At 32.6% G+C, this 14,551-nt stretch overlaps 1 protein-coding gene across 1 annotated transcript in view; it reads left to right on the top strand.

Moving 5' to 3' along the window:
• Positions 1-6,162: 6,162 nt before the first annotated feature.
• Positions 6,163-14,551, top strand: part of LOC111612965 (caspase-8-like) — a 34,535-nt gene continuing 26,146 nt past the window's right edge. Inside the window, exons 1-2 of the mRNA XM_023354260.1 lie at positions 6,163-6,315; positions 12,510-12,644. Coding sequence (XP_023210028.1) covers positions 6,228-6,315; positions 12,510-12,644 — 223 coding nt within the window. The 5' untranslated portion in view covers positions 6,163-6,227. The remainder of the gene's footprint in view (positions 6,316-12,509; positions 12,645-14,551) is intronic.

Genomic DNA, 14,551 nt, shown 5'->3' with positions numbered 1-14,551 from the left:
ACCAGAACTTTTATAAAAAAGGGTTGGTCTTTAATAATCACGTTTCAAATTTAGGTAAGTATGCATTTCGGGTACAAGAACCCCTCATCAGCTTACAAACACATGGTAACAACGTAACAGATACAATACCAATAACCAGCCAATACAGTGGGATAACCAACATATGCATTGCACTGCATTTACAATTTCTCAATGTAACCCATACACTAAAAACTAAAATATCAAGAATAAATTAGAATACAATGACAATGTGGTATAACATATTATCTGGGACCAGTAAATGTCTTAGTTTCTCCTACATTTTCCAAATTCTGATAGACAGTTACACTATTAATAATAAATATTGTTAAGTATATTAAAAAACACAAAAAAAGGGGGAAGGAAGCTAACAATGAACTTACTCTTATTAAAACCAATTGGTCTCCAGATTTTAGCACAAACAAAATACATCTGATCTATAAGACTTTGTGAAGTCAACTGCTCTGTCACACTGCATTTTACAAAGTGATGTGACTATGTTCCCCCACATCTGTTCAGCATCTGTTTTGAGGTTAAGTGAAAACAATGTCAGTCCACTCCTCATGTAGCTTCAGTCCCACATTGTTATTAATTCTGATGTCTTCCTATATTTTCAGAATTTCTAGGTGTTCCTGTAGTCTTCTTTTTAGTTGATTGTTTACTGTCATAATACACTTGATGCTATCTTTTAAAATTTAAAAAAACAAGTAAAGGCAAAAGAAAAAATGTTACGTTAAATAGACAGCCAATAGCTGTTAAGACTGTGTATCTAAAAATAGAATATGTTTTTGGTGTTTTTGAAAATTAAAACACAAATTAAAAAGATTAGATATTATTTTAGTACCAAACCACACAGGAACCATAGCAAAATTGATTGACAGTAAACATGAAAATAATGAACATAATGATTTAGAAAAAGATAATGTAGTTTATTCCTTAGATTGCAGTTGTTCACATAAAAAAAGATACATAGGGGAAACTGGAAGAAAATTAAAGACAAGGATTAAAGAACATATATATGCCATTAAAAATAATTTGATATCATCATCAGTGGCACAACATTGCAACACTGAAGGTTGTGAAATTTTAAAAGATAACATCAAGTGTATTATGACAGAAAACAATCAACTAAAAAGAAGACTACAGGAACACCTAGAAATTCTGAAAATACAGGAAGACATCAGAATTAATAACAATGTGGGACTGAAGCTACATGAGGAGTGGACTGACATTGTTTTCACTTAACCTCAAAACAGATGCTGAACAGATGTGGGGAACATAGTCACATCACTTTGTAAAATGCAGTGTGACAGAGCAGTTGACTTCACAAAGTCTTATAGATCAGATGTATTTTGTTTGTGCTAAAATCTGGAGACCAATTGGTTTTAATAAGAGTAAGTTCATTGTTAGCTTCCTTCCCCCTTTTTTTGTGTTTTTTAATATACTTAACAATATTTATTATTAATAGTGTAACTGTCTATCAGAATTTGGAAAATGTAGGAGAAACTAAGACATTTACTGGTCCCAGATAATATGTTATACCACATTGTCATTGTATTCTAATTTATTCTTGATATTTTAGTTTTTAGTGTATGGGTTACATTGAGAAATTGTAAATGCAGTGCAATGCATATGTTGGTTATCCCACTGTATTGGCTGGTTATTGGTATTGTATCTGTTACGTTGTTACCATGTGTTTGTAAGCTGATGAGGGGTTCTTGTACCCGAAATGCATACTTACCTAAATTTGAAACGTGATTATTAAAGACCAACCCTTTTTTATAAAAGTTCTGGTNGGAACACCTAGAAATTCTGAAAATATAGGAAGACATCAGAATTAATAACAATGTGGGACTGAAGCTACATGAGGAGTGGACTGACATTGTTTTCACTTAACCTCAAAACAGATGCTGAACAGATGTGGGGAACATAGTCACATCACTTTGTAAAATGCAGTGTGACAGAGCAGTTGACTTCACAAAGTCTTATAGATCAGATGTATTTTGTTTGTGCTAAAATCTGGAGACCAATTGGTTTTAATAAGAGTAAGTTCATTGTTAGCTTCCTTCCCCCTTTTTTTGTGTTTTTTAATATACTTAACAATATTTATTATTAATAGTGTAACTGTCTATCAGAATTTGGAAAATGTAGGAGAAACTAAGACATTTACTGGTCCCAGATAATATGTTATACCACATTGTCATTGTATTCTAATTTATTCTTGATATTTTAGTTTTTAGTGTATGGGTTACATTGAGAAATTGTAAATGCAGTGCAATGCATATGTTGGTTATCCCACTGTATTGGCTGGTTATTGGTATTGTATCTGTTACGTTGTTACCATGTGTTTGTAAGCTGATGAGGGGTTCTTGTACCCGAAATGCATACTTACCTAAATTTGAAACGTGATTATTAAAGACCAACCCTTTTTTATAAAAGTTCTGGTTCTTTTTTCTGTCAGCCTAGGTGTGATAAGCCCTGCAAATTGTTATACCCTATTTATTAGGTTATCTAATTCTGTCTAATTTATAGTCGTGGGTACAAAGCATTGTTTATTATTAAATTATATTTTATTAATAAACAGGATAATCTTTTAAATTATTAGGAGTTGTAAATAAATATTAAAAATCTTAAAAGTATGAAATAGCTTTTTTCCAAGAATCATGTATTTTAATTTATTTAGTACTTTTGAGGAGCAAATCATATCCTCATAATAACCAAATAGTAATAAAACACATTCACGAAACCAGAAAATCTATCAGTATAACGTTGATTTAATAAAAACGAATGTTTTCAACAAACTTGTTAATTGTTTTAATATTAATATCGACCCAGTTCTTAGTCATACTATAACCCAGTGTTTCGCAACCGGTGTGCCGTCACAAGATGAAAGGTGTGACATAAACTTTTACATATTTTATTAATTTCAAGTTTTATTTATATATTTTTATTAGAATCATTGTGTTTCTTACACTTGTATTTTATTCACTGATGAAATAAGATGATGTTAAAGCAATAAACATATATATAGAAATTGATAAATAAATAAAACTCACGCCAAAATTGTATAGCTTCTTGATAAAAAGCACTGAGTTCAGCGTTAATACGATTTTTCTTATATCGCAAGTACTTTCGACGAGTATTATATCGTCATCCTCAGGCAAAAAAAGAACAGATTTGAAAATTAGAACGTGCAGAGTGTTCCAAGTAGAAAACGGAAAAATTTTTCTTGTCAATTTCTAAATTATAGTGTTTGGTAATTCTGTTGGTCACGTGCAACAAGCTTTTGCTGGCGTTCGAAATATCTTAAATCCACACGACTAGCAGCGCATGCGTTGAAGAGCGATTATACTAATTGTGCGACTCTTGGTGCTTTTTGCTGTTTAAACGCCAAGAGTCGCACAATTAGTACGATCGCTCCTCAATGCATGCGCTGCTAGTCGTGTGGATTTAAGATATTTTGAACGTCAGCAAAAGCTTGTTGCACGTGACCAACGGAATTACCGAACGCTATAATTTAGAAATTGACAAGAAAAATTTTTCCGTTTACTACTTGGAACACTTTGCACGTTCTAATTTTCAAATTTGTTCTTTTTTCACCTGAGGACGACGATATAATACTCATCGAAAGTACTTGCGATATAAGAAAAATCGTATTAACGCTGAACTCAGTGCTTTTTATCAAGAAGCAATAAACACATATGTCGTCCCAGTACACACTTAGTCTTTTGGAGTTGCACATTGGACTCATACAGATCTTGAGCAACTCTTGTTATATGAATCCGTATTATACAAACCCGTGTTATGGGGGAGTCTACTGTATATATACATATATATATATAAGGTTTTTAATTTTTTCAAAAAAGGAATGATTTGACAAATGAAATAAACCACAATGTGTTGCTCTGTCTCTGTAAACAAAGTTTTTTTTATTTTATTAGTTTTAAAGTTACATTACCGAAATAACACTTCTGAAATATAATAGACATTCTCACCTGTAAACAAAGAAACGACATTTAAAGTTTATTCCTCACTATATCAATTCCTTTTTATTATTTATCTTTTCCCGCTTCACCATGTATCAATTACGCCATATTGTTTTTTATGTCGATGACAGCGCAACGTGTGGATAAAGTTGTTTTTTAATTTAATTAATTGAAAGAGAGATTTTTCTCTTTACATATATATATGTATGTATATTTAAAGCAAAATGTTCTGTCACCACTGCACACAAATAAGATAAATTTAAAAATAAAGTTGATTTACAATTTTGAAAATTTCAAAACAACTTGTAAATGGTTTAAAAAACATTGTTTTAAATTACCCATTAATTTGATTTCAATTTTAATTAATTAATTTTGATTTTATTTTTAATTGTAGTGTGGCCGTCGGCCATATTGTTACATAATTTTTCATTTAGTTTCTAAGATAGTTTTTAATAGTTTCTTATTCCCTTTTTTCTCAGTCTGTCTAGAACTTTCTTTTCATTTCCTTTCTTCTCTCTGGATGAGACCACTGATTCCAAGAACTGAATACAATGTGTTACCAATTCCAAGAACTTGAAACAAAGGGGGAGCCAAGACCTGAGGGCTGACGAGAATAAAGAATGAGTTAGTCTGGACTAGACCTTCATGGTAGTCAGGAGAGAGAGAGGAGTGCTCTACATTGGAGACTTGTGACTGAATAATTCTGAGGGAAGGACATTTTTGGTTACTAGGGATGAATAGAGAACTCTAGGGTCAGCATTGGTTCGAGGTCCCAACATTAGAAAGAGAGAGAAAAAGATCTATGTCAATATATAACCGTGAAATCTAAATCGGTGATCATCCAGTGACTACGAGATAATCCCAAAACACTGGGTATTGTGATCTTTCCTCTTTCCTGTCTACTGTCTCATAAAATCTGCTCTGTCTTTAGGTATAAGTTAGTAAGTGTTACATTTTAGTTCCTGGATGTGTACTATTGTCATGAATTTACTTGTTGTACTAAACAACTGATTACTGTGTATAGTGTAAATTTAGTGGAGTGGGATCCAATAAGAACCTAGTTCACAAGTGGCAAATAAAATACTTGTGATTAAAAGACTTTACTAAGTATTCTTTGTGCTAGTCTATTCGGTAGTCTATACACATGTTGCTCACAAACATCACAGCAATTTTATTGTTATACTTTTTGTTTCAGTTTTGGTATAAAGTGGCTACCTAGTATGCTTTAATTCATTGATATCTGCAGGATTCCATAATTTGTCATTATCTGGGTTCCAACATTTTTTATTAAGGTGAAAAAGGATCCATGATAAAAATAAGTTGGAAACCTCTGCTCTATGTGTTAACAGCTCTCCTCTCCCATCTAAAGTGATATTGCCGGTAGGTGCATGTTTGTCCTGACAAGCAGGCTTACAACTTTCATCATGACTTGCATCAGTTAACTACATTAATTAAATAATACATTGCTTTCTTCAGTGACTCTTTTATTTCCAAACACCCCTTATGAAGAAATTGTAAAAGCCTTACTGTCCTTAAATTCTAATGTTATTGTTAATTGTCTACTTGGACTTTACTTATTAATAGGACTTAATACTGGTGTTTAAAGATTGGCACAGCAATGAGAGTTAGTTCAGGAAAGAACAAAATTTCTTTATTATATCACCTGTAGTAATAGTTTCTGTACACATATTATACGAGTTTCGGGCTAGCATGCCTCTCATCAGCAGTACTACTACCATACACTAAAAAGTAACAACAATAAAACAGATAAGTTATTGTATAAGTTAAAAAAAATTTTTTTTACATAGCCATAAAAAACAATTTAAAAAAACTCACTGTAAATACATATTCCAAACCCGAGTATAAAGGTATCTTCCTCATATATATAAACATTTCACTATATAATTAAATCAAAAAATATATAATAAATAAAGGTTGTAAATTATTAAAATATGTGCCAATCTTTAAACACCAGTATTAAGTCCTATTAATAAGTAAAGTCCAAGTAGACAATTAACAATAACCCCTTATGAAGAGTTCATTCATGTATAGATTTAAATAAGTACTTATTTAATCAGTTAAAAATAGAAAAATTTCTGAAAGTTTTGATCTTATATAATTATAATAATATTTTATTTTTTTTTTTTTTTAGCTGCACTTGTTAAACTATGGCATAAACTTGGATTTGATGTGTTAGTATTCAATGATTTACATTATAATAGTATGATGCAAATAATTGGACAACTTCAGTCATTTCAGTATACAGATTATGACATTTTCACGTGTTGTATTTTAACGCATGGATCAAGAGGTAAATTACTTTTTTATCTTTGATAAAAATATCTAAAAATTAAATCATAGTATTTTACTAACTATTGTGAGAATCCAGGGGCTGTTTTTCTATAATTTTTAACAGAAAGATGCATTTTAGAAACTTTCCTTTTTCCCATCCATTTCTCATAAAGTTAAAAATGGGAGAATATTGAATATTAACTTAACTGTCAACAAGTCCTTTCTCCCTTCCATCAACCCACGAAAATAACAAAAATATGTTTAAATTAATTATGAAGTGTGAGGAAGTTGACAGTTAGATTTTTAAATTGTAAAAATTGTGTAATTGTAGGAATTATTATATTAGTGTAATTTATTCAAAATAATTTAAAATAAAACAAATCTATGGCTAAACCCAACGTCTTGAAAGGTTAACAGGTAAAAGTAGAAGCAGTGAAAACGATAAGCCATATAGATAGACTAAAGGGATGGGAGAAATGGCCCTCCGAAATGGCGATTGAGCGTCGGGTTTACACCCCTACCTTGTAAAAATTTCTTGTAACGACACAACCAGGAAACTCACTGGATGGCTCTGAAAGGGATACTAATTATACGAACAGAAAGGATAATGAAATGGAATGCGATATGATTTTTATGAATGGTAACAGAAGCAAAAAGAATGGTGGAAAGAAAAAGGCAAGGAAAAATGTCATAGTAATAGGTACTTGGAATGTTAGAAGTTTATTCCAGGCTGGCCAATTTCAAAATCTTCAGAGAGAGCTAGAACAATATAACATAACAATTGCTGCTATTCAGGAAATACGTTGGAAAGACAGTGGTATATTAGAGGGAGATATTTGATAGATATTTGATATTTTATAGTGGTTGTGAAGATGGCCAGTTGAGAACTGGATTTATGATTAAAAAGGGAATTGCAATATTTTATTTTGAATTATCAATTCTTTAATGAAAGGATAGCCACCATACGTATAAAGGGGAGATTTTTTAACGTCACAATGATTAGTGTTCGTGCACCAACGGAGGAGAAGAGTGAAGAGGTAAAAGATGAATAATTACTATTGCCTTACTGTCCTTATTTAATTTCTTATTATATATTTGTCAATGTGGACATTAATGATTAATTTTATTGTCAGTTAGTGGAAGTTCTAGAGACAGTACCAAAACATGATGTTAAACTAATACTTGGGGATTGGAATTCTAAAATTGGAAGAGAAGAAGTGTATCAAGGAGTCATTGGAAGAAACAGCATTCATGAAAATAGTAACGACAACGGAAAACAAGTAGTAGATCTAGCTTCAGGACATAATATGGTGGTTACTACAACAATGTTTCCTCATAAAAGAGTACATTTAGGTACATGGACTTCACTGGGTGGTGGTGATACTATAAACCAAATTGACTATATACTTATTGATACAAGACATGCTACTGATATTACAGATGCAAGATCTTAGTGAGGGCAAACTATAGACAAAAAATATCAATCAAACCTAGAAGTGGAAGGGCAAATAGTGCTATAAGATATGAAGTTGAATCTCTAAAGTAGAATGAAATCAAAATTAAATATCAGTGGGTGCTTGAACAAAACCTGATGAAGGCAAAGGAGAGGAGGCAGAGACCAAGAAACATCGAAGGAAGGTGGGAAAATGTAATATCAAGCGTCATCACAACAGCAGCAGAAGTACTTGGTAAAAGTAGAAAGAGAAGGAAAAACAATTGATTTGATTTGGATTGTAGGGATGCATTAGAGGAAAGAAGAAATGCGAGGATAAAGATGATCCAAAACGAATCTGAAAGCAATATCAAAGACTTCAAAGAGAAGAGAAGACTGGCATCTAAAGTGTGCAGGAAGAAAAAGAGGGAATGGATAAATGCAAAGTTGAAAGAAATGGAGGGAAATAGCAGAACCAATGAAATGAGAAATTTTTATACAGATATTAAGGAAGAGAAGAAAGGGTTTTAACCAAAACTTGGTTTCTGTAGAGGGAAAGAAGGAGAGCTCATTAGTGAGAATAATAAAATTCTGGATAGATGGGCTGAGATTTTGAAGAACTACTAAACGAAGGAGTAGGATCAATTGAATGTCAAATGGATACAGTAATAGAAGATGAGACACAGAAGTTGATTCTGATGAAGAAGGAGAAGAAAGTGCAAATGGGGGATATGAATATCCAAGACTAACAGAATTGAGATGGGCAATAACAACTTTAAAGAACAACAAGGTTCCTGGAGAGGATGGAATAGTGTTGGAAATGATAAAAGCAGGAGGTGTGAAATTGGAACTGGAGTTAGGCAAGCTTGTTAGGAAAATCTGGAAAAAAGAACACATGCCACAAAGCTGGAATAGAGGAATAATTTGCCCAATTCACAAAAAAGGAGATAAATTAGATTGTAGTAACTAGAGGAATAACTGTACTGAATGTAGTTTATAAAATTTTTTCAAAAATAATAGCAAAAAGGTTGGCAGTATACATGGAAAAAACAGTGGGAGATTATCAATGCTGTTTTAGAAAAAACAGATCAACCATACATCAGATTTCTACACTAAGACTGATTCTAGAGAAATGCTATGAATATAATATTGAGACACACCAACTTTTTATTGATACCAAAAAACCTTATGATAGTATAAGAAGAGAGAAAGTTTGGGAGCATCTTCAAGAATTGGGAATCCCTCAAAAACTTATAAATCTCACAAAGTTAACTTTAGGAAAGACTGAGGGTATGGTTAAGATCCAGGGATATATTTCAAGAACATTTGCAATAAAGAAAGGGCTTAAGCAGGGAGATGCACTTTCTACAGTTTTATTTAACTTGGTATAAGAAGTGGTAATGAGAAAAGTATATGAAGAAATGGATGTGGATACAGGTGGAATGGTTTTCAATAAACATTTACAGTGCTTAGCATTTGCTGATGGTTTGTTTAAATTTTTTTGTGAAAAAAAAAAGAGAATTTATTTTTTAGTTTAGAGAGAGAAACTACAAACCGACATTTTAAAGGATAATTAAATTGTTTTCCCACGGACTTTTTCCTGGTTGAAGATGATACATCGAATATGTCACCCGGAATCTACGAAAAGAAGAAAGAAAACAACTATTGGTCAATGGTGGAAAACAGTCCTAATAAGGCAGTGGAAAAATCCAATGACTGCCCCCTTTATAAAAAGGAGGGGTCGATGCGTCAAAGACAGTCTCCAGAGTTGAGTGAACTGTAGGATTACGTGTGTGGATTAGCCACTGCCAGTGACTGTTCTAATCACTGCCATGCGGGGTAGACCACCGCCTAAAAAACCTCATCGTTCAAAAGAACTGTGTGCCCTCTCGAGACTCGAGGACTAAATTTCCAACCCTCACCACTTATAATCAAGGTATTTATCCTCACGCGAAGTAAATGTAAACTCTCTCTCTCTTTAGTACTTGTTATCGGAAAAGAAATAGATATGTTAATTGTAATACAACATGCTTTATATATAGCTAAAGTAGAATAATAAACGGGTGTCATGTATATACAGAAAATCTGTAGAGTGTAATTCCTCTGATTCTCTTCTCCTGCCTCCATCCTGGAACCAAAAGTCCGCACACGCGACCGTTCGCGTAAATAAAATTAATGCCCAATATTTTTTTTCTGTGTCCGTTTACAAGATACAGTGGTGTCATCCTGACAGGGCACTAAAGAGGTGCCGACCCTGCGGTCACATTGTTATATTGGGAAGATCTAAAGAAGTAATTGAGGAAACATTTAAAATAATGGATTACACAGCTATAGATAAAGGCTTAGCAGTTAACGATGAAAAAACAAAATATATGAAGTTAACAAGGAACGAATGCCAGTGGTCAAGGGTACAAATTCTACATATAAAGGACCATAAATTCGAAAAAGTGAATAAATTTCAATACTTGGAACACAGTTAACAGAAAAGAATGAAATTGATGAGGAAATGAAGGCAAGAATGACAGTGGGAAATAAAAGCTATTATATGTTAATTAAGAAGAATTATAACATCTAAAGAAATATCAAGATGCAGTAAGATTAGAATATATAAAACTATTATAAGACCTGTAATCATGTATGGTTCTGAAACTTGGACGCTGACAAGAAAACATAAACAGTTGAGAAGATTTGAAAGGAAAATTCTGAGAAGAATATATGGACCAGTGCAGGATAGGGAGAGTGGAGAATTAAAAGTAATAAGGAACTCGAAGATTTATATGAAAATCCTGATATAGTAACAGAAATTAAAAGAGGGAGATTTTGTTGGATTGAGCATTTAGAACGGATGGAACCTGAGAGAAAAGTGTATCAGATGTACAGAGAAAGGCCAGAGGGAAGAAGACCGAGAGGGAGATCAAGAAAGAGATGGGAAGAGGATGTGGAGGATGATTTGAGAAAGATGGGTGTGAGTTGTTGGAAAGGGAAGGCCCAAGATAGAGAGGAATGGGTGGAAATCCTGGATGAGGCCAAGGTCCTTCAGGGACTATGAGTGCTGAAGAGAGAGAGAGGAAGTTGGCACTTAACTTAGTCCACAGGGAAAATCTAAAAAACAATTGAAGGAAATACTAAACCTTCGAGTCGACTTTGTTTAGTTTTCATCATCCAGTAATGAAATCTTCGACATGTCATCACTGCTGAACAAACATGTATCACTGCCGAATCCAAATTCCCACACCGGATGGGGATATAACAGACAGGCACCCATTAGGCTCGACAGACATCTTTAGAAGACATGATAGTCTTGGCTCCCGCCGTAATCATAGTCCCCAAAGGATTGTAAAGTACTATATTATTTTTCCGACTTTCCAACGATTATCGACACTACTGTGTGCCGGAAATAGCCGTTCCCTAACGGGTACTTTACGCGGATTCGCGTTAGTGTGCCAGGCCTGGACTTTAAGCGTGCACCGAATTAAATAATGACAAAGTTTGTCAATAACAAAATCAAATATTTAATTAAACTTCTATTAATAAATTCTATACAGTATTTAGTAAAAATCAAACAATAATTTATTCAATGGAACTCAACAAGAATTAATCCGACAAACTCAAATCAATCTATTTCTAACTTAATTCTATTCCCCTTTGGAATTCGACAAAATCAAAGAATTAACTTATAAACAATAATTCTTATAAATTAAAGATCCTAATCGTCACCTCAATATACTAGGAACCTATTTCCTCAACTCTCAAGACTTTCTATAATCGTCGATCCACAAATCGAATAACTTCAAAAATCCTATCGGACATCTCTCTCTCGTTCACTGCTATAAGCTCGTTGCTATCAGGAATTCACCTCGTTCGTTTTCACTTGAGTTAGAGGCTTTATAGTGTGAGGTGACGTCACAATTCTGAATGAGCTCACTCTCCTCATTTACATAATTATCTGTAACATTAAATTTTTCTCGTTTATCTGGCAGATTATTTTCCGACAATACTTCGCTAACCTTTTACATTATTCTTTTTAACAATTATCGGGATGCTTTATTATTTTAAGGTTTAGCGATTCCTAACTGGGTTGTGGGGTCTTCCCCCCCCTTTTTCTCGGTGCGGACTTACTTTTTCCGCTTGGGAAGCGCGAGTTTTTCTACGGCGCTTTTCTTTCGTCGGTGAGTTGGTTTTTCTTCTATTTTTAAGTTACTAAGGTGAATGGTGAGGAAACCGTCTTAACTAAACATAAGCCCCAAACAAAATATAATGAAAGCAAAATAAAAGTAAAATAAAAATAAAGCTCAGACTTGGTTCCTTACAGGATTACATTGATATTTGTTTGTGCTTTGTGCAAACTTCCTCCCGAACATCTTTCCCTGGTCTGTGGATAAGTTTACTGCTACGACAGACCTCACTCTTAAGGAGGTATTATAATGTTCCAGTTGATGTAAACTAGTTGTTAGCGTTAGCGTTTGCATATAGCCTAGGAAGTTGATCTCTAGCTCAGGAACACATATCTAAAATTGTATCTTATGCTTATTTTTCTGTTAAAGTTTTTAGTTTTGTTAACCTGTTAGCCTGACTTTATTTGCTTACATTATTGACTTAACTGCAACCTCCCCACTTGATTTATAGCCATCCAGTTACAATATGAGCGGATCTCACCAATCAAAGAGGTTTAGAGTTTGACGCTGTACCCTCTCCCCGGCTTCTCACACTATACTTCATATTACAGTAATTTTCTTATCATTAAAGTAACAGTATCTGATATAAAATTTTGTTTTCAACAGGTAACATTTATACATCTGATAACATTCCTGTTGATATATATAAAGACATCATTTATAAAATTTGTACAGAAGCTTTACAAGACAAACCAAAATTATTTGTCATTCAAGCATGTCAAGAAGAAATTAATCAGAATGGTAAATGGAAAGTTAAATATAACTCTTGATGTTCAAAAGTTAAGCAATAAATATAAAAATCAGCATATTTTTTTTTAAATAAATGAAATTATGCAAAAGTAAAATATTTTATCAAATTACTTATGTTGAGTTCAAATTTGCAAACAAAATTTGTATAAAACATAATTCTACATGCAAACCAGTGTGGTGGAATTGGTAAACAAAAAGTCCATCTCTGACCTTACCCTTTTCTAAAGCTTCACACTACTATTCTTTTTATAAGAAAGATACCACTGGGTATCCATTATTTTTATCTAAAAGTTTTGAATAAAACGTACTAAAATTGATTGCAAGAATCAAAAAATGGATATAACGAATTTAACTTGGAAAAATTTTCAAGCACGTCACATCTTAATAGCCAATAGAATTCTACTTTTATTAGTTAATTATGAAAAATTGATTTTAATTAATTAATTAATTAATTATTTAAAAAAATTAAATACAGTAAAATACAAAAAAGTAAAGATTTGATAAATGATGTAATAAATGGCCCATAAAATAGTTTCTCCCACTCTGGCTACTACAAGAATAGTTAATTTCCTACCAAGTGTGACTAAACTGAAGTATATACAGTGGATGATCAGTTAACGAACATAATCTGTTCTAAGACTGTTTGCTATTTGAATTGTTTGTTAACCGATTATTGATTTACCATAGGTTTTTATGGAAATTTGATTAATTCATTCTGGAACTTACAAAAAATAAAAAAATATATGCTTTCTTACTATGTTTATATATATGTAATAATAAAAATACATATATACACAGTCTTGCATTTTTATTAGATCCAATGTTGATTGCTTTTCTCTCCAAGATTTTTCAGAAGTAATTAATAGCATTGTAATTGTAGAGATTCTCAACCTGGATGCCATTCTAAGACCATTGTTTTGACATACTCCCACTTCTTCAAAAGATGTTTAAGAGCAGATATCGGCATTAATCCTCTTTTTTCAGAAGAAAACATATTTCTTTGAGTTTCTTGGTGTTTTTCATTCAAGAGTTCTTGGCATTCTTCTGTCATCAGATCAGTTTCAGGTTCCGTTATGAGCTCTTCAATGTTCTTTATTTTTCAGATGTGAATTTTGTTACTCTTTAATCTGCGTGAGTCTTATACAGTAATACCTCGATTTACGCTACCCCGACTTATGCAAACCCAGAGTTACATGATTTTCAAATCTCGTCGATTTGTCTTTTGTTTGAGCGCCATGCAACCCTTGATTACTCACTCTCCCCCACACTATTGTTCAGCTTACATGTTCGGATGTGTCGCGCGGAATCCACACATAGCTACAATTTATTTTGTGTTAATTATTTCTGTGTTTGTTATATCTACGGATACTTGAAAGACTCTACTATGTCATCCAAACGAAGTAGAACTAATTCTTCTGCATCAAACAAGAAAAGAAAAACTTTATCTTTGGAATGTAAAGTTAACATTGGATATGTTTGTAAAGTTGAACGAGTTAAGCGAGAATGACATCATCGTTATTCCTATTTCGTTAGACTTTTTGAATGATTCATTACTAACGCATTTAACTCGTTTGACTTTACGAACGTACCCATTATTAAAGACTTCGATACAAAAATGAACATTTGTGAATTGGCAAAGAAGTTTGATCTACCGGAATTGTCGGTCAGAACAATTATAAAAGGCAAAGAAAAAAATTCTCAAAGCTGTGAAAAATGCTCAATCTTTAAATTCAAGCATCATTTGTAAACGTCACAGTATTATCGCTGAGATGGAAACAATGTTAAAATTATCGCGTAATAATCAAGTAAATGTGAAAAATTGTAAAATAATATAGGCCTAATTTGTTATACATATGTATTATCTAAGATTTTATTAAACATTTTTTTCTAAATTATTG

The sequence above is a fragment of the Centruroides sculpturatus genome, unplaced genomic scaffold, assembly GCF_000671375.1.
Source record: "Centruroides sculpturatus isolate CEXI.00-Female unplaced genomic scaffold, Cexi_2.0 scaffold1853, whole genome shotgun sequence".
In the NCBI taxonomy this organism is placed as follows: Eukaryota; Metazoa; Arthropoda; class Arachnida; order Scorpiones; family Buthidae; genus Centruroides; species Centruroides sculpturatus.
The sequence above is the reverse complement of the archived record's forward strand: the minus strand, read 5'-3'. Positions and strand labels throughout refer to the sequence as shown.